Genomic DNA, 21,111 nt, shown 5'->3' with positions numbered 1-21,111 from the left:
TTGAAACCTTCACTATCGTGTTCCTTGATCAATTCTCTATCGTTTGGTATGTATTTCGTTTCCCTAGCTCTAAAAATGGCGCGTTGGGAGCGCCGGAAGTCGGCAAGGTCACAGTCGCCGGCAGAAATTCGAAAAATCAAAATTTAAATTTTTGAAATCTGATTGTATTTTTGGATTTGGGAGGTCCATTTGCTCCCTATAGAAGCTAATATTGCTGCATATTCCCATTGAGGTGACAAGAATTAGCAAAATAGTGGTTCGGGCGCTTTTCAAAAATAGTACCGGACGCTGTTCCTCTTGTGACGTCATAGCTCCGTGACCTGACCTGACCCGGTCAAATTTCTTATACCATATGATAGCCAATACTTGCCCCAACATGCATGAAAAGTTTCTTCACGATCCATCAACCGATGTCCGTACCACCGGCAGGAAACCTCGGGCGTTGGCACTCAGTTTGTGAAAATCCGGCCGGAGGCTGTACCTCTTATGACGTCATAACTCCGTGACCTGACATGACCCGATCAATTTTTTTTTCGGCAAAAGATGCGCAAAGGCTGCCCCAGAGGGTGTTGAAAATTTCAGCCCGCTACGACAAGCCGTTTAGCGTGCACTTCGAAAAAAACCTCAGGGGGGGGGGTTGATACAACCCCCCCCCCCCTAGGCGTTCTAGGGTTAATACAGGGCTGAAGGCGCGGTCTCTGCTGACCTTGCTAGTCCAAAGATCGATTGGCTGCTGACCTGATTACTGGTGGCCAGTGGCTTATGACTGCCTGTCCAATGTCTTTAATTATTGAGTGTTGACTATTTAGTCTTGCACCAAGCATGCTATTATTTTCGGCATTCATGTTTGTGTCAGCATTTATTGGAGCAATGAGCATTGAGTACCTTGAAGTCATCACCCTGTGATGGAGGTTTCAGTATTCACTTTTGTGGTCTGTTAAAGTCGTAATTTCCTAAGCAAAACAATGGCCAGTTGTCTTTTACGAACCTTTGTTTAAAACAAATTTTAAGCAGAGAGAGAGAGAGAGAGAGAGAGAGAGAGAGAGAGAGAGAGAGAGAGAGAGAGAGAGAGAGAGAGAGAGAGAGAGAGAGAGAGAGAGGGAGAGAGGAGAGAGAGAGGGAGAGAGAGAGAGGGAGGGAGGGAGAGAGGAGAGAGAGAAGAGACAGAGACAGAGACAGAGACAGAGACAGAGACAGAGACAGAGAGAGAGGGAGAGAGAGAGGGAGAGAGAGAGGGAGAGAGAGAGAGAGAGAGAGAGAGAGAGAGAGAGAGAGAGAGAGAGAGAGAGAGAGAGAGAGAGAGAGAGAGAGAGAGAGAGAGAGAGAGAGAGAGAGAGAGAGAGAGAGAGAGAACGCTCGGTGAGATACTCACCTCGGCCAGCCTGCTAGAGCCGGACCTCTCACGGGCTCCAGGAGAGAGACCAGTCACGTGGTAGTCGGGGTCACGAGCGCAGCGCTCGTGCTCGGTGGAAACGGACGTTCTTGGACAGGCTGGACTTAACGGGACCGGATCTGCAGGTAAGCTGGAAACGTGGGTAATCAGCTGAAAATAGAGTTTGTTATGCAATCAGTTTCACCATTAGTCTTATTCCAGTCTGTTTTGTGGTAATCTTTATTGATTTTATTTTGTTAGCAGCATCAACGGAAACACAAATGCAATATGGTTTTTCTTAGGGTCTTAGACAAATGACATGTACCCTTACATCTTCCTTTTAACTTGAAGGGAAAAATGTGTACACAGCTTATCCTTCGCTACGTCCTTTTGTTTGACATTTTTACTTATTTATTGTATACTGCCAAGAAGCGTTTTAGTGACATTGTTTTAAAGCTAGGCTTGAAAGAATGTTAGCTTATTGATGGAATGAGATGTGCGATTGTGATACTGATGGTTTTCCTGAAATACCACAATCTTTTGAAACTTGCCAACAGTCTTTGATATTTACAAGGAAAGTTTGTTGTCATATACTTTCAAACGTGATGGACAGCATTTAAGTGTTTCGATAGTGTTACTCATGGACCTCTGCTGTGCCCCCTGACCGAATGTGCAGGAATGTATGTATCACATAAAAATGTCAAAATACGTTTTTAAGGAATTCCTACCGGCGTACTAACTATGCACGTCATGATCTTTCTATAAATTTCATGCATTTTGTGATTGTGTGTTTTGAAAATGTCAACATTGGTGAACGGTTTCTTTTCTTGGCTCGCGGCTGAAAGGCATTTGACAGTTGCCTTCAGGGTGATTCGTTTTAATGACCTCTGATATACTCGTAAGCAATCCGATGATTATCCAGCTCCGCGCGGCCTTTTTGGGAGATATTAGACGAAATGATAGTGATGTTCATAGTGTTTACACAAAGTAGTGTTTGTACGCACGATAACCAACTTAAATATTTGGTAAACAATGAACTTTTTTATAGTCATTTATATAGCATCTACCGTCTTGACGGCTCCAATTTTGCCATCTTTGTTGCCGTAATCTAGTAATTAGTGCCATGCGTTGCCGTTTTTACAATGTTCGCAATATTCCTGGTTGATGAACTATTTTTATAAATGTTTTATAGCAGACACTCAAATCAGAGTTACCTGCGCTCCTCCGCGCTGGCGGGGGGGGGAGAAGAAGGATCTGCCCCATCCTGTATTTCGCTGATTTCTTCCAAACGCGTCAAGTTAGCGATGTCAAACTTGCAGTTCCTAATTATATGTTATTTTGATGTGATCCCTGAAACTTTTAGCGAAATCCGTCGGGTAATATATGAGAAAAAATGACGTTCATTTGTCGTCATGACACGCCACTTTCGTTTCAAAAAACTCGAAAATTTCAAACGCGTCTAACATCTTCAGTGTTAAACCCGCACCCCGCTGAGGGTCCTGGATTTCCACGCCCTGCTAGGGGGGGGGGGGCGAGTGTTTGAACACCCCCTTCTAAATCGGCTCCTGGGCCACGCAGCGACACGCGGAAGGCGGAGTTCGAAAGAGCGCCAAAAATTATGACGAAAACGTATCGGTCACTTTTTTTGTCAGGTCAAAGGTCAGGTTACCAGAGGTCATTGAAGGCAAAATTTCCCCGATTTTCAGGTCGAATGTGGACAATTTCCAAGAAGCCAACGCATAACTCGGGAACCAATAGAGCTACAGCGCCGCGGAAAAGCGCATTCGATAGCCCGACTAACGCTCTTTCTGAGCATCTTTCTAAGATTTGACCTATATCCAACTGCGTTTACATCGCTCTAGCGTACTTCTATCAAAAGCTATCGTGAAAAACTGTTAGATACCATTCGTGGCCTGAAATGACCCCAGGGGCATAAACAGGGGTCATGGGTACCATTTTCATGTTAAGTGTGTCAAATGTACTTGAATGTATTTAAGAGTTTAAGAGTGCTTATAACGGCTTTCGTCCAAAAGAGGCGCCTGAATAAAAAAGCTTCCTGATAACTTTTAAAAGCTTAAGATTGAATAGCAACTAGCAAGTGACCAAGTTTCCATTGCCTTTTTTACGGGCAAAGAACAGCTGATGAGCGCGATTAAATGTAACGGTATCATAGCTTACAGTGTCTCTGGGAAAGGCCCTGCAGGCGCCTTTGTCTGTATCCGGGCGGTGATAACCGTGCCGTTCCCTGGTGGCCCTGAGAGCGTGCCTCTCACCGGACATTACTCGTGAGCCATTCGCCGCCGGTGAGCCGGACGGGGTAAACTAACGGGATGACACCGCTTCCCCCGCAGCGAGGGATGTTCTTCTCTACCCAGCCTATAGTTGAATCACTCTGCCACTCTGAGTAGAGGAGGCTATGCGACCCGTTTGCATTAGTCACTGCTCCAGTGTCAGTTAGAGTCCATTCCTTTAGTGAATGGGTGCCATGCTGACCGGACAGGCCAGATAGAGCGACTCATGGCGACTATGTGCATCATCACCATATGCCACGCAATCCGCTGCGCCTCTCACTTCTCGAGCTCGATAGTCTTGTATAGCGCGGGGCGTCGATGACGCTCGGATTTCTCTGCAGACAGGTCAGTTAGCTTCCCGCTGGGACCGGCGCACACGCGCACAAACTAGTTCATCACCACTGGTGATCGGTCACGGCTGAGCTCTGTGAACCGACAGGAGTAGGTCCCAACACCGACCCCCGCCGACGGCCGGCTCGGCCCGCGGCGCCGACGGAACCCTGACCTGACCCGGACCCGAGCGACGGTCGGGCCGGGCTGAGCAGCACCCCCCGCCGGCCACCGACCGGCTATGGTCCGCCGTCCTGTCTCACTTCCTCACCCGCTGTCTTCCAGTAATGGTTTTTCGCAAGCCAGGACGCTGGATAAACTAGCTCAGCGGGTGTCGAGTATAAGAGCTCCATCACAGGCTTTTACCGCCCCTAAAAGGTGCCAGATCGGTGATTATATAGATCGGATACTGGTAATCTATCTAACGCAAGGTGATGTGTTAGCTTTGTCGGGTGAGAGTGTGGATATTGGTGACGGCGGGGGTCCATTGGTACGGGTGTGTTCCCCACTAATAACTCGTTCACAGCGTCCTTGCTAATAATATTAGGTTTTACAGCATAGCCTTAATATCTTATGTGGCATCATTATGAAAAAAAAAAATCCGTCTGACACTCAACCCCAGCTACTGACAGTGACAGAAACTCTCATCGGACTGTGGTTTGATGGTTTGCCGTGTGAACAACCACGAATGATAGTCCGCACGACCATACATCTCAATCAGCCGGCTGGAAAGCGTGTGATTCGTGCGATGGTGTGTGTGTTTGTGTGTGCGTCTGTGCGTGCGAGGGTGGCCGTCGGGGGACGCACTCTGACGTCACTACCTGTTGGACAGGTGGGCGCACTCGTCGGACCGGCGCCCCCGCCCCCGCCCCGCCGCCTCAGAGGGACGAGGCGACTGCAACGCCAGCCGACCACTAGCACCGCGCGCGGAGACTGCGACGGAGCAGTACACACGAGCACCGCAGACTGCGGCGGGTGGACGGAGGGTAGCACCGGTCGACAGTGGAGTGGTCTGGGGACCACTGAGACCGCAGCGGTGACCGGTGGTCTGTGACAGAAGGGTGTCTGGTGGGTGAGGTGTGCAAGTGGTGATCCGGAGTGACCAGTGGTGATCAGTGGTCAGTGACGGAGCTTCCTCGCAGTGATCACCGACGGGAGTGGTGTGTTGCGTGCTTAGTGCGAGTCGTCAACAGCTTGTGACTAAAAGTGACAACAGCTTGCCAAAATGAGTCGACTCGGATGGACCATGTCATTGCAGCGACCTGCCAAACTCAACGGCAAGAAAGTACAAAGGTAAGTCACCGGCTGTTTTTTATATATGTAGATAAGCAAACTGTGTTCCCAAAGCAAGGTTGTTAGCAGATAGCCTTTTCCGTATTCGACGATAATGAGTTATAAATGTCAATCACCTTGATCGATAATTTCCTCCATTTTCTAAATGATTAGCGATGGGCCTCGGAGCCACAAACGAGCCTCACGGAAGTCGTCTGAAGTGCTCATCTTCTGAATTATTCAAATACGCAAAAGTCCTGAGGGCAAATGCCCCGCATTCTTCCGACTATTGGCACCGATACGTACATTTTTATCTTAATGTGTCCTGCTCAGGAGCTACAGTTACCTACACAGAGAAAGTTCATCTGCTTGGATTTGAATCATACTGAAATACCCTCAGCATTATGCATAAAGTTTGACTGATAAAAGACGGCTAGATGCTAGGCGATTACAAAAACATCGACCAGACAACATTTCACTTTCGCCAGCGGTAGCCCGCTGAAGGAGATGGAGTGCAACGAATCAAGTCCTTTTAAAGATAATCAGGGTTGACAAATGAACAATGAGCATTGAGCATGCCACTTGGTAAAATACCTCAACACAAAATATTGCGCTCTCCGAGTCCCGTCTCCCCGGATATTTCCTGTTTCATGAAGTATCGCTTATCTCCGTCTCTTCGTCTCTCAGTCTCCCCATCTCCGTTTCGCGGTCTCTCCGTCCCCATCTCTCCATTTCTCCTTCGCTGAGTCTCCCCATCTCCTACTCCGTCTCCGTCTCCCCGTCTCGTCGTCCCCCGTCTTTCCGTCTCTTGTCGCCGCCTGCCTGAGGAGCTCACAATGCTCTCGTCTCCCCGGCGCACCACGCGGTCGCGGTCCCATGACCGGGCCTTTGTCGTGCGTGACACTCGACCGACTGGGCCGCGTGACACGTGACGTAACGCCGCGTGACCCGGCGTCACCGCTGGTAACGAGACGGTCGCCGGCGATGACGGCACCGGCCGGGATTGTTTGCCGCTCTGACGGAGAGATATCGCCACGATTGTTGGTTGGGGACAGCTAGGCACCTACGATGACGCGGCGATATGCGATAAACAACTGCCAAAATGTGGCTGATGGGGAAGGGGGTGAGATTGGACAGCGTTGACAAACAAGGAAGCGATCACTTGATTGCACTGTTTACGAGGAAAGGGATGACGTTTTGGTGATGAGCAGCCCAGCTGGTGGTGAAGATAAATATTTTGTGTGTGATGAGAAGCTGTTCGCTATTCTATGCCAGTGTTAAGATACGTTCGGTGACGCCACATGTTGGACAGCCTTTCTTTCAATTTTTTTTTTTATGAAAAACAAAACAGTAAATTAGTGTGGGCCGCACACGACACCCTCGGCTTGCCAGCCCCCCACTCCCACCACGGGCGGCGTGTAACTCGTGCCTGTGAGCTCGCATCTCTTGCCGACGGCCGCTGCGCGTGACCGAGTCGACCGGCGCGTGCCGTCGGCGACCCGCCCAACGGCATCGGCGCAGCGGGACGTCCCTGTGTTGGCTGTCGCCGCGACTGGGCGGACCGACCCGAGCCGTCGGCGCCGCCCCTCGGCCCGCCGCCGCCGCCGGCGCCCGAGGGCACGGTTGCGCCACATTCAGGTCAGTGGTTCGCCACGGCGCGGTGTGTCGCGGTGCGCCGGCCTTGACGGTGCTGGTCAGACTGCCGAAACGGCCGCCGACCGGCAAGGTCGACAAATCGGACCCCACAGGTGACCGCTCCAATAAAACTAGGGGACGGGCGGCATACATACGTGATCAGATGGAGGGTTTTTTTTTTTTGTTAAAGCGTTAGTTGAGCGGACTCAGTGTTTGGCAAAAATGACACCTAGATAGTATCTTAATCCGATTACACATCTCGTCAATTTTGGATGCGTCGCTGCATGCATCGTTCGTAGTGGTTTTGACTTTTGAGCTCTCCGTTTTTAGCCAGTATTTGAAGTGGTAAGTTTTTAGCCAGTTCTTCGACTTTCTTCAAATTTTAAACTCAATTCATGAATTCGTTTTAGCTTGTCTGCTTACCTTAAAAGGCAAGAGGTACGCAGACTGTCAAGGTAACTTTCCTCTTGGTCATATGACCTTGCCACTAGTGACCTCACAACTGAACCGAGCTCCACTGAATCAGCGGAGGAGGGCCGCGAGCTGCGAGCTGCCGTGTCGCGAACTGTTATTGATCCCATATCGTGCCGGTCCGTTGCTCTCGGCCGCCGAAATTGATCCAGTGACATGGTCGAGCGACTCGAACAAGGTCGCGGTCGCCGCTTGGCCGGCGAACCTTGACAACTTGAGACCCCGGGCTATGTCCGTGTGGCTCTGTGGCTTCTGTGGTGAAGGGGGAGGTAGCCTTTGGTGGGGAGGGGAGGCAAGGTTCGGCGGAAACGGTATAAATTTGTCAGGGTCAGGTAGAGTTGGTTGAATGGGTGGTCTGCTCTTCTGTCCTCTGCACTGCGAGAACGAGAGCGCCGTTGTTGTAAGTCAGTGACTGAAACATGTCGATAGTCGGTCCCCCAGAAAGCCTTGTGTAAGCTTGTGTTGCCTTTTGTGGGCTGCACGATTTAATACGCGATTCATAGTTAGTCTTTGTTATGGCTGCTCAATTATGTTGTAGCCGTGCGCGTTGTGCGCTATTCATAACTGGCTGCGATTCTCTCGGGAGGTCCGCGACCTTTTGACAGGTCGGCCGCCTCTTCCAATTAGGTCGTCTTAATTGGTCGCGTACGGTGAGAGTTGTAGTGCGGGTGGCCTGTGAACGGGATGAAGTGAAATGACCGCGGGGCAATTCGTAAACATGGCACTAAGTTGCGACACCTCATGAGAGTTTCAAGAAAAACAGTGAGCTTTGACTGATTGGATGCAGAGTCATGTCGTGAAGCGGTGCATGGTATAAGGTGATTTTCGGCATTATCAAGTGCTGCTGTATATGACACTCGTTTGTCGGCTTCTGATTATTGTATGCGATTGCTAAATCAAATAGGCATGCAAAGTAGCGTTACGGGCTAAAAGATGTGTACCCTTTCTTCATTTTCACTTTTTATCAATAGTCGAATGCAGTTGGCTATTCCATCCAATTCAAGACACCAGTTTGTAATGCATTTAACCGCTTAAGTTTCGTCTAGCAATAGATCAGGAACCAAAATAGACATTGCTATCAGTCACCTCCAGTTTGTCATACAATAGACCTGACAATGCCTTATATCGAGGAAAAAGGCCAAAGTTCACTTTCCTTAAGACGATTTACAGTCTCTGTCCATCATGCTGCATCTAAAGTTGTCATCAATTCATGTCGAACTTGACGAGATTAACGAAACTACACGTATTTATACCGATGCCCGGATGGACACAAATGAAGCCTTTACTGGAAGGTCGGCTTAACCACAGCTGGCTCTATTGACTACAAAAATTTGATGACTATTTTTAGGAAAATACGTGGTCGCCACTCGCCACTCGCCATTAAACATTTTCATCATATGCTACTGTCTACCCGTCTGTAGACTTGAATAGAACGCACATAAGTGGCTTTCCATCGAAAATACAATGGAATTCAGTCAACTATTGCAGGTGCAATGGACTTTGTTGCAAAGGAGCGAGGCAAGAGCAACGAAAACAAAATACTTGCATCATATCAGATAACAATAACATGTTTGCAGCTCTTTTGTTGAGCAACTGCTTTATACCCACAACTACAAAAACCCAAACACCAAATCAGCTCTTACGTTTCAGCCGTGCGTGAACACATAAGATTCCGAAACCATCAGATTTAGAGATGTCAATTGCAGAAAAACGGAATACCGATACCAAAACAAATACCAACCAAAACCGCGAGGGAATACCGAAACCGAACCAACTTGGAAACATGAGGGAAATACCAACATTTTTACCAATTTCTAAGCCTCATACCAGAAGACTGCAGTGTGTATATTTCATACCATACACATCCAAATGCAGACCTCCCCAGTCTACTGTTAGCCAGCATTCTACAGTCACTGAGTGAAATTGGTTGTCCCCAATTGTATTGGCACCCACACATAGGTGGCTGTACCTGGCCGAGTATATGCAAAATTAGGCCCAGCTAACCGTTATTTATCGTCCGTCACTTTATCCTTCGCCGGCCGAGGGAAGGAGGGCGGTTTTCACCCTTTGCCGAATTTTACGATTGCGAGGTCCGATGCGTTTCTGTTGCAAGGTTGACCTTAGCTGACCTTAGTTTTCGTCAATAACTCCCGATCAAATTGAGTTAACGAGTCGATAAACCACTCAAAAAGGCCTATCGAATCGGATGACATGCGATATGACCTCCTTCAACCGACTGAGTGACTTGAGAGGCTGTTACCTGACCTTGACCTGAGGTCAAACAAAGCCGATAGGCTTGGTGAGGTTCAAAACATCCTTAGACAAACTGAAAGTCAGTTGATGTGAATCAGTACCGTTCACAGCCAGTCTTGCTTTCATTATCAACCCAGCAGCTTTGCTAATGCAATGACTGCACCATTTGAAGGTGAACTAGCTTAACTCGAGATAAGATGCATGACCACGAGCAGCAGATTATAGCGGAATAATGGAAAGGTCAAGAACTCTTATAATCGGAATGTGATAATACAGCACGTCATGCGGATGCAAAATACGTGATGTCGAAAGTTTCAAAGGCAATACTCGTGATATGATAGCGCGATAAATGTGAAATGCCTGCAGCTTAGCCACATAGCGCCGTGGGCTGGAACCTTTCCATCCAAACACGATCAAAAAAAGAAATTCCCAAAAGGCAAAACAACATCAATTATGTACAATGTACATAAACTTCGACGCCGAACGGTCTTATATCAACAGAGGAGACAAATATGACGAAGTCTTAACTCGACCGGCATTGATCCCATCTCAATCTTCTCCACACCAGTCACCATCCACAGGTCCCAGTTCACACTATTCCACATGCAGGGATATCGCCATGGAGCTCCATAAGAGTCCTCCATAGGCCTCTTGGTCCTCTAGCTCTATGCTTTCGCGCTTAGTGCTTGTAAAGGTAGGTAAGTTTGTTTGTTTTGTTTTGTTTTGTTGGGTTAGGCCCTTTCGGTCCAATGAGCCCGTTTCAGAGCCGGGAGGATGATAGGATATAGGGGGAGACATTGGTTTGGGCAGGCATCCTAGTGAGTCGCCGGGGCTGAGCCCGTCCAGAGGACAGGCCACCCAGCCCCAAGGCACTCACTGCACCCGGCTACGGGGTGCGCTCCCTCGGGAGCAGCGGTGCCGCTCCAAGGGAGCAGCCCGCATGAGATAAAGTTGCCTGTCCAGCCCGGAGGGGGGTTGCGGCGTGGAGGAGAAGGATTTCAGTATCCTGAGGATAGAAGCACGGAACGGTTTATTTTTTTTTAATTTTTGTTGGGTTAGGCCCTTTCGGTCGACAAGACCATTGCAGAGCCGGAAGGATGATAGGAATTAGGGGGAGACATTGGTCTGGGCAGGCACCCTAGTGAGTCGCCGGGGCTGAGCCCGTCCAGAGGACAGGCCACCCAGCCCCAAGACACTCACTGCACCCGGCTATGGGGTGCGCTCCCTCGGGAGCAGCGGTGCCGCTCCAAGGGAGCAGCCCGCATGAGATAAAGTTGCCTGTCCAGCCCGGAAGGGGGTTGCGGCGTGGAGGAGAAGGATTTCAGTTTCCTGAGGATAGAAGCACGGAACGGTGACGGAACGGTGTCAATAGGTATGTTTGTTTTTGTTTGTTTGTTTGTTTTGTTGGGTTAGGCCCTTTCGGTCGACAAGACCATTGCAGAGCCGGAAGGATGATAGGAATTAGGGGGAGACATTGGTCTGGGCAGGCACCCTAGTGAGTCGCCGGGGCTGAGCCCGTCTAGAGGACAGGCCACCCAGCCCCAAGGCACTCACTGCACCCGGCCACGGGGTGCGCTCCCTCAGGAGCAGCGGTGCCACTCCAAGGGAGCAGCCCGCATGAGATAAAGTTGCCTGTCCAGCCCGGAGGGGGTTGCGGCGTGGAGGAGAAGGATTTCTGTATCCTGAGGATAGAAGCACGGAACGGTTGAATAGGTATGTTTTATCACGTTACACGTATAGGATCCGGTGTGAGGTCTGGGAGGGATTTAGTGGTTGACCAGCATCCAGCGCCACCTAGTGAAGAGGCTGGGCGCTGAAGTGAAAACGGTACCAGGTGGCGCTACCTGAGACGACACTGGCACTTCTCGGGCCATTCTGTTGCGGGGCTCCATAGCAAAAGTGATGGCTTAGCTATTGGCCTGAAGTGTACGGAAACCTCAATTTTGAAACTGCACATAGTACACGAATGCTTCGAGGTATGTTCACTGGGACCTTTAATTTTGAGTTGAGATTGGCAATTACAGTCGCAGAAGTCGAGGAGATCCAGTTGATTAGGTCCTTTGGGTCTAACGATACCTTTTGGGGATGCGAAGGATGATTGTAGTTAAGAGGGAGACATTGGTTTGGGCGGCCACCGTGGTGCTCCGCCCGAGCTGAGTCTATCCAGTGGACAGGTCACCCAGCCCCCTGACCGTCACCGCACCCGCGGTCATGGGCCTGCTCCTGAGGAGCTACCCATTACCCAAGTCGGATAAAGGTGACCGCCCAGCCCGGAGCAGGGGGAATTTGAGGCGCAGAGAAGAAGAATGTGATTTCTGAGGATGGAAAATGATGGAACCGTGACTGAGTTTTCACGACCCTGCCCCTGCGTCGCCTTCCCTCGTCTGGTCGATCTCAAGGTCTGGTAGGTAGCGCCACCATGGAGCAGGCATTTCACTTTTTGAACCAGTAGTCCGGAAACCTAGCGCTAGGTGGCAGTGTACTGCCCTGTTTGGACCAGTGTTCGCCACGGATCGCGAAATCCCAGTCCAGCCCAGCCCAGGTCTATTGGTTCAGAGCCCGGGCCAGCCTGATCCCATTCATAGTAAAAGCGTCAAAGCCCAGCCTGGCCCAGCCTATCAAAAATGAATGGATTAAAAATTATTGACACCACACAGGTATCCAAAGGTAGCAAAGAAACAATCTTTTGCGAGCAGCGTGCGCAATGCACATTGCATGCGTGCTTTATTAACTCGTGTTTTAGTCTCGCACAGTAATAAGTTATGAAGTTATAGTTTTTGTCTCAGTAGCGAACCCCTGACTCCACGTAACAGTTCTTGGCCCAGCCCATCCACAGCCCATCGATCCTTCATATTTGAGGGCCCAGCCCAGCCCGTAGCCCAGCACAGCCCATGGCCCATTGGGCTGGCCCGGCCCATGGCAAACACTGGTTTGGACTACACCAGCTGGCAACGTCAGAGGAACTTGCGACGGTAAATCCGTCCTGCATCCTGTGCCTGTATCCTTCCGGCTATCTCCCTCAGCTCAGGACATCCCTATTCGCATCCGCCTAACGTTTCCCTTTCCGAGCTGTCGGCCACTTCCACCATACAACCGGTTGGTCATGGGGCAAGTCCTCGGTGTAATGCACCTTCTTCAGGGGTGATCGTTTGAACGGCAGGGCGGGCTGCTTCATCGGGACATTTCTGTTCCAGGACTGTCTCTGCCGCTGCGGCGCAGTGTCTGTGGTCCGCACAGTTAAATGTCTACACCCTATGCTATAATTGCCATAGTTCTGTAATGGCCATTTCAGGCCGAATGAGCCTACTTCCAACAAAGCAAACAAAGAAATGTTCCTACATTTTCAAAGCAATTTCCACTTTCTATAGCTAAGTAGAGAAGATTGGATACTTGCGACAAATCTGAATTTGAAATACATAATGCCGATCCATGAACATGACGAACTAGCTGTTTTTTGGTGTTGATTTATTTGTATGTTTTTTGGTTAAAAGGTGTTTTTAATACACCTGTAACCAGGTATGCCCTGGCCTCGTTGACTGTTTTGACGAATTAAACACATTTTTAATAGGCTTTTCCAAATATATTATTCCTAGAACAAATTCTACCCTTCCCACACCGTCTGGTCTCTCTCTCTCTCAGACGCTCCATCCCGACGACCTCCCGGCAGGTGCTGAGTCACTGTGTGCAGCCATGGACGAATGCCTGCCCTGGCGCCGCAATGTGCACCTCGCGGGCTGGGTGTGGCCGCTGCCCCCCCCCCCCTCCTCCGCTCCCCCCTCAGTGTGTGCTGACGCTGCACGGCTGACAGAGCTCTGAGACGAATCCGATTCTCCGTGCCGGCGTGGGTCTGAACCACAGAATGGCCCTAATTAGAGGGGTAGCAGAGGCCGAGTGCTGCATTCCACATGCCTGCTGAGGAATAATATGGTAATAGGAATTGTGGGTTTGGCGCAAGACCAAAGGGTAGCAGGCTAGCCATCCTTGTTTCTGGATGGTTGCAGCATGTCACTGCGCACTGCCACAGTAAACAGTGGCACATTTATGCATCTAGGGGCGTAATTAGTGTCAGAAGCTTCGTGTTTAGGAAGCATTATTTATGATGGTGCAAGGTGCCCCAACTACACAGTTATTCACTCTAATCCATTTACACTATATCAAACATTTTTGGAGGACAGACTCACGAGAAAATTCAACGACTTTTTATTTTGTACTTGCTATCGCCAACAAAGCCATAACCAACAGGTGAAGTGAAAAAAAAATTGAACGAATCAAAGATAGTTGAGTATTTTGTTCGAGTTGCTTGCTGCTTTTGTCAATACACAGCAAAAGCTGGAGAAATCTTTACCAAATAAATCCCTCTTTGTTCTATTTGCGTGGTGAGCTCATTTTCCGCGAGTCGCCGCATTCTGACCAAGGTCGGTGGTTCACTGACTCTAGTTCGACCATCACCAACCACAGGGAAGCCACCGTCGTGGGGCCGACACCAGTTTGACGGAACTAATGGGCCGAGATTGGCGAGCCACCGGCTCTTTTTTACTTCTGTCAGACAAATTATGACGTTTCTTACGATGTCCTTTTAGTAATTTGTGAGGTCTTTTAGTAATTTGTGAGGTCTTGAGCTAGGCTGTCAGCCTTCAAAGGCTGTTCCCCTTTTGTCGGGCGTTCACAAAGGCTGTCATACGGCACGTACCAACATAGCTACTGAAGCACGTTTTTATTGCACTAAGCCTTGAACTGCGAATAAAACTTGACAGCGGGGGCCTTTAAGCGATTATGCATAGATAAATGAGCAATTATCGCTGAGGCATGCGGAGCAGGGTCACTCCGACTCTCTAAGCGACCGTCAGAGATCGAGCTCGGACGTCACAAACACAGAAAAACGGGCCCGCTCGCATTCCTTCACCGCGAGACGGAAAAAGCGCCGGCCTCGCCCACCTGGTCGTGTCTGCGGAGGAAGGCAGCAGCGGCGTGTCGTCGGGTGGTGCAGCGACGGTGGCTGGCGGGACAGGGGTGCCGGCTGCCTCCGTACTCCCCGCAGAAGAGGGTTGTGTTTCCGGGGTAGCAGGCTACTCGTTGTCACCACCGAGGACGCGGAGACTTTATGAGAGTCCGTCTGGGCGTGGTCAGGTGGGTGCAATTGGGAAAGGCAGGCCGGCCGTCTCTGCTATTCAATGTTGGCAGCTTTGTAGGAGTGTAAGCTCATTACATATATTATTTGCTCCAATAAAAGACAATGAAATCAATTGACTTTGTTGAACTGGCTGATGAAAAGTTGTGTCTGTTGTAAGATACGTTAGATACGTACGCCTCCAGTTGGTAATAACATTAACAGCAACTGATGAAGTCTATAAGATGCGCCACTTTTTGATTTATGCTATTTTTCACTTCAATTGTGCATTTGTTTTTTCCACAACTCTCTCTTCAAACCGATTCTTTCAGTGTTCATCTCTGGCTTACGTTTGATAGTCCCTCGGGTTCCAGCTCATTAAACTGGTTCACAAAGGCCCTGACCGGGTTTCCACGGGCCAAACAGTCTTGCTCGATTGGTTAAAAATCAGTTGGCTTGTGGTCGATACAGTTGTTTGTAATCGATGAACCTCTGGAATTTCGACTGGCAATGGGAAGCACACTATCAATAAAAGACAAGGACCTTCGCCCTCAATGCTGAATGGTCCAGTGATCGAAGCCACAGACAGCAGTGCCGAAAGTGCATCATGTTTGATTCTTTTAAATTCGTGTATTCAAAAGATCATTGACAGTTATTCTTAATTGGCTTTTGATATCAGCTATTTGCGTGTCGAGTGTATGCTCGGTAGCACAAAGTGATTGAAGGCAAGATGACTGCTTTTATTTGCAGCTAATATTTAATAATGCGTTATAAAGCAACACCTTTGACGTTTTTAGCTTACAGCAACACGTTGATTATTAACCCGGGTCATTAATGTCCAATGTTCATCTCTTGACCAAACACACCTCCCGCCTCGGCCGACCCGCTGTGGATAGCCACTACCCGTCGCGCTCGGCCTCTAATCGTACCCCCAGTGGAGATGGAGCGGGGATCTGGACCACCCAGCCTGCCCGGCGTGTCCCTGCCTCTGCCGCGGCGCGGTGCGTGTTGTGATCTATCCCAGCCGTGTCTGCCCCGGCCCCTCCCTCGGCGCATAACGAAGGGTGTGGTCCTCTGACGGCCGTGGCAGCGTGCCTCCCGCTGGGCGTGGCCCTGCTGAGTCGGCACTGGAGGACGCACCATTTGGAGCACATCACGGCCAGCTCACAGAGACTGGCCTGCCTTTTCTGTCTGCCGCCGACGCCAGCCCGACGGCTCGCCGTGAAAAGACTCCCCGACGTGAAAGGACAGCTCGCATACGGGGTGTGTCGCACGATCGCCGACTCGTGACAGAAATGGACCGGTCGCAGTCGGCAGACGAGATCCCTATCAGTGGATGTGTTACGCAAAGCCACGTCATAGTGGCGTCAGAGCTGTCGGCTCTCTAGATGTCTCGGGAGATCGCGAACTGTCACATATAGCGATTGTCTGGTGTACTAGGATGACAGCTGGCTATCTGGGAGAGGAAAACTCGCCAAAATGGCTTCTGGTTTTGTAGTCTACCTTCTTACTCTCAGCTTCGAAATGATGCTTTAAAGGTATGGATCCCGATCGTAAGAAGATAGAAAAAATTTGGTGCATCACAAAAAGAGTTAAGTCGCGGCTGTGTGCTCCCGTACATCTCGGTCTCTCCTGGATAAATTGATTGTGCAGAATTTAGCAAAGATAGGTATCAGTCGTGGCCATTATTCAAAACATTGGGAATAACAACAGCATTGACGAATGAGAAGACAATTTGGGCGGTTGAACAGTGGGCATGACCGTGATGTGTTGTCAAATTTATCAAACTTATCAAATACGTAGCATTTGATAAGTTATCACTTCCAGATGTTCAATGATGTTTGGAACGCTAGCAACATTTATATATAAACCGCTCAGGAACAACGTATTGCCAACTTCCATCAACTCCAATCCATGCTACTTTCTTCATTACGCCCTCATCTACCAGCCGACATCGTTTCTTCTATCCACCAGCTCTCGTAGGTGTGCGGGTATGGGCGACTCAGCCGTGCCCCTGCCCCCGTGGGAGTGAATTCCTGCCGAGGTCACTGGGGCCCCAGTGCGTGCCATGGCCCAGCGGGGGACCGGGACTCAGCCCGACGCCCTGGAAAACAGGCCGTGACGCAACTGGCTCAGATTGTATGTAAATGCCGGCCATAAAATGGGCCAGCAGAAGACGACAGACAGATGGGGACAGATACAAGGCAGGATTGGACATAAGATGCGGATTCAGGATGAGGAATAGGGGAGATAGGAAGAAGGATGTGAAAGAGAAACGGAGAGACGGAAATGAATGTTGAATTAATGCTGCATCTAATACCAATGGAAGCTGTTTCAAGTCTGGGAAGCGTGGCTTCGGTTGAGCTTGGTAGTTAGAAAAGAGGCGATGCAGCGAGAGAGCAGACATCAGCTGCGATAAGCTGATACATTCTTGTCATAGCTCATTATTCTATTAAGCGCATAATGTTCGGATAGCGAAATGGCGTTGACTCATTAGAAGTAACAAAGTTGTCTTCAAAAATAAAAATGAAAGAAAATGAACTAAAAAATAACCTAATAATTCAGTAAACTTTCGCACGCTATCTAACGTCGAACGAACTTCCTGGCAGACTTCTACAAGCCTCCCATGCGAAAAAAGCCAAAGTAGCACCTGCGGATATTCGGTTTAAGTACCTATCATTGACGATATCCAGTCAAGTGGGACCAGATGGTAGCCGGTTTGGTCTGACCGCATCCGGTTGTGCGTCACCAGTGGCGTGGTGGTCATTCGGGGGGGGGGGGGGACGGTGACAACGAACAGAAGCCGAGCCGTGGGAATCGGTACCAGTCACCCAGGAGGAGGAGGGGGCACTGCGCCCAGCTCAAATCTGCAGAGAACTCCAGCGTGAATCGCGCCCAAATCATGTCTGTGATGCAGCGGAGAGATAAAGAGAGACACTCGTTCTTACTATTTGAAAGGATTAGTTCAAACGATCCATGTGTTGATTCACGTTTAGATATGAAGAGATTCTGAAAGACGCATTATTCTGGAATTTGCCAGTGACTTTTTGGACCGTATGATATCTGCAGAGTGCAGTACCCGATATCGCAAAAGGCTGACGTTCTACCGTTAGGATCCTTTTTGGAAGTTCTAGCAAGTCACCGACCCGTAAAGTCGTCTTGTTAACACCTCTGGTCTGTCTCAGTTAAGAACTGTCTCTTGTGCCGTCATTTTACCTTTTGTCGTCAAACGTAAGCCTGATATCCAATATCCATTCCATTGTCTATATTTTAACCCGCGCCCCACTGGGGGGGCTATTTATAGCCCCCCTCCCGTTTTTCTGCAATAACTTCCAAACCGCTTGACGTATCGACGCCAAACTTTCAGTACCTTCGGCTGCATCAATTTGTAACCTTGTGTCAAAATTTGAACTTCGTAGCTACCATAGGTCGGCCGGAAATGACGTCAGAGTGACGTCATGTTCGGCCGATTTCGACGCAAAACATTGAACCACGGCAATCGTTCCCAAGGGCTCAGTTTTTAAGCTAGATCCAATTTCTTTGCATGAGAGGACTCAGAATAGACTGCGCTATCAAACTGCTATCTCGGATTTTCGAAATTTTGAAAATTTTGAAAATTTCATATAATGAAATTCAAAATTTACATTTTTACATTTTTTTCAAAAAGTTTTTGACTTTTCGAAAAAAACCGGAATATATGTGATAGAACGCGTTATTATGACTAACTCTAGCAAGTTTTAGCTAAATATCTTCAAAAATGGCCAAGTTATACGCATTATTGCAAAAAATTCACAATTATTAATTTTTCAAATCAATTTTTCAGCACGTATTTGACATCGTACGCCAATATAAATAGCACCATCGTCTTCCTGAGCTCAAACTGCATCCAATAGACACCTTTTTTGTTGAAAAATTTTAACTTCAAAATTTGACCTTTTTTGACCTGAAAGTGACCTGACCCTAAGCTAAATTCGACTCAAAATGACCTCGAATGACACAGACGACATCAAATTCGAAATATTTGGCCTAAATGGACCATAAAACATGTGTCACGTGACCGACGCATGATATAATATATTCGTGACCTACGATGACCTGACCTTGACCTGAAAATTAAAGTACAAGTTTGGTACCCTCAGGGTATCTAGAGCATCTGTTCACGAGTGTGTGAACCAAAAATGAGCCTGATCTGTCTTGTAAGACGGCGACCAGAGCCCAAAACGTGAACAAGCCAAAATGCTAATAATTTTTACTTTGACCTGACCTGTGACGTCATCGGTGACCTCGAGGTCAATGTAATTAGGTTTCGCTGGACAGTTTTTCCGGGTCTATCAGACGCCGTTTGAATTTTGACGATCGGCCCAGTAGTTTCGGAGTTAGGAGGGGGGCTATGAATAGCCCCCCCCCCCCCCCCAGTAGGGCGTGTTAAACGCAGACCCCAGTGGGGCGCGGGTTAAGGCAGAACAACGAAGTGCATGTCAATTAAAGGCTGTCGTGTAATTGCCTTCACTTGTCCTCCATTTTTCTCGTTAATTACTTTAGCTTAGTATGCTCTTCTCCCTTGGGAACGTTTCAGGAACGCGCTATAGATAATTTCCACCCTAAGAAAACAGAAAGATCAGACAGCAGGTATGGGTTGGAGAAGCTCTGCTCAGGGGCTTAACCCTCCTACCCATTCCATACAAGTCACACATGCGTGTGTAATGGTTGATATCCATTCGCACAGGATTAGCGATAATGTTAGCGATAATGTTGTGACCTTTATGCCTTCAACCGTAAGAGGATCATTCCCTATAGACTTAACTATCTGCCTAGATAGTAAACGAGCTGAACTGCGAACGCCTTTAATCCTTTAACGATACACGAAAGCAATCTTTGCTTAATAGTTTAGAAACGACTGACATTAATCGTAAGTGGTGACTGCGCAGTGCGCATGAGTTAGGTAATTAAATCGATCTTCATAAGAACACAGCATACAGGCCAGTATATGAACCGTTTGCTGAAGCGCGATGCTGCACGCCATGCCTCTAATGAACCATCTGTGGGTTGACGGATCGACCTAAGTACCATTTTTCTCTGCGCTCCCTATCTATCAGAGCTCTGTACTGACATGTAATCCCTTCTATACGACCTCACTAAACCCCTAACGGTGAACTGAACTCTGAGTCAGAGTCGTTCTCAGTTGAGTGGACTCCGTGGATCGCGGGTGGGAAGACTGGCTTTACCACCGCGCGGTCGCCGCCGGCCATTGTTCGGCCTTGGACTGTCCACACTCAGGGCCATCCACGCATCCGGGGTCAGGGCGGGGCGTCCCGGCGGCGCCGACCAATCAGCGTCCGGCCCCGGCCCGGGTGACGTCAGAGTGTGATGTCACCGTCGGCAGCGCGGCGGCCGACGGTGGCGGCTGGCTACCACTCGTGTGTCGGTGCGGCGCGTGCGATCCGCCCGGGGTGCCGCTCCGTGAGTAGACTGCCACCAGTCGGTGCACCCACCGTCCCAGGAGCGAGTCGCGCCGCTGACGACCCCTCAGAGTGACTCGGAGTGACTCGGAGTGACCGGGAGGGAGTTTGAGTGTCCGCGGAGTGTCCGCGGGAGTGATGCCGACGCGGCCCAAGTCAGCGGCGCAGCAGCAGAGGTCGGCCGATCGGTAAGTGTGAGGGGTTCGAGGTGGGGTGAGGTGGGTGTGATTTGTGGTGCACTCAGGTCACGTATAGCCCCATTCCTGCTGGTGGGTGCGGCGCAGACTGCTCAGAAGATCGCTCCATCTACACGGGAGGTGGGCACGGCCGGGCGACCGAGCCCCTGTCTCCGTGATTGGGATCTGGTTCGAACACGCAAGGAACACCCCTGCCGCTCCCTGAGCTCGCAGGAAATGGCCTCTCTCAGTACGGACAGCACGATGGATGGATAGAAACGGCGCTGGAATGAATCAGCCATGTTATCTGGAGCGTTACTCTCCTCAATCTGATGTGTTTATAACGGAATTCCAAAAGACACGGCGCTCCTCTATCCAAAAACAAACTTCATGGAAGATATGCAAGCCGCCATTCACGTTGGACGAAACTCTAAGGAAAAGATGGTGATCAAACATGTGTCAAGCGCATGCTCTGCTATGTTTAGACGCCGACCGTGAGTCGTTAAATACCGGTCGTGACGTTCGGCGCTCATCCCTCCACGACTGATCAATAACGAATCACGGGCGGGTCGTATTAGCGGGGCTGAACCATCACGTGGTCCCGTCACGCTCTTCTCCGACCAAGACCATTATCACCTTTCTCGCCAACCGCCTAGTCTCGGCGGCGGTCACGGTTCGAACGTTATCCGGCAGCCAACGCCCAGTGATCACAGTTAACGATCGATATCGTGAGATTCTTCCATGA

General features: G+C 49.5%; 1 protein-coding gene across 4 annotated transcripts in view; it reads left to right on the top strand.

Moving 5' to 3' along the window:
- Positions 1–4,914: 4,914 nt before the first annotated feature.
- Positions 4,915–21,111, top strand: part of LOC122365914 — a 65,846-nt gene continuing 49,649 nt past the window's right edge. For 2 of the 4 annotated variants that reach the window (XM_043337541.1, XM_043337540.1), the window contains exon 1: positions 20,143–20,378. In XM_043337541.1, the coding sequence (XP_043193476.1) occupies positions 20,329–20,378 (50 nt within the window). In that variant the 5' untranslated portion in view covers positions 20,143–20,328. Of the gene's footprint in view, positions 5,287–20,103; positions 20,379–21,111 lie in introns of those variants that run through there. The other 2 variants (XM_043337536.1, XM_043337539.1) reach the window with 2 other exon arrangements.

The sequence above is a fragment of the Amphibalanus amphitrite genome, unplaced genomic scaffold, assembly GCF_019059575.1.
Source record: "Amphibalanus amphitrite isolate SeventyFive unplaced genomic scaffold, NRLGWU_Aamphi_draft 000772F_arrow, whole genome shotgun sequence".
Classification (NCBI taxonomy): Eukaryota; Metazoa; Arthropoda; class Thecostraca; order Balanomorpha; family Balanidae; genus Amphibalanus; species Amphibalanus amphitrite.
Note: the sequence above shows the minus strand (reverse complement) of the source record. Positions and strands in the feature narration are given on the sequence as shown.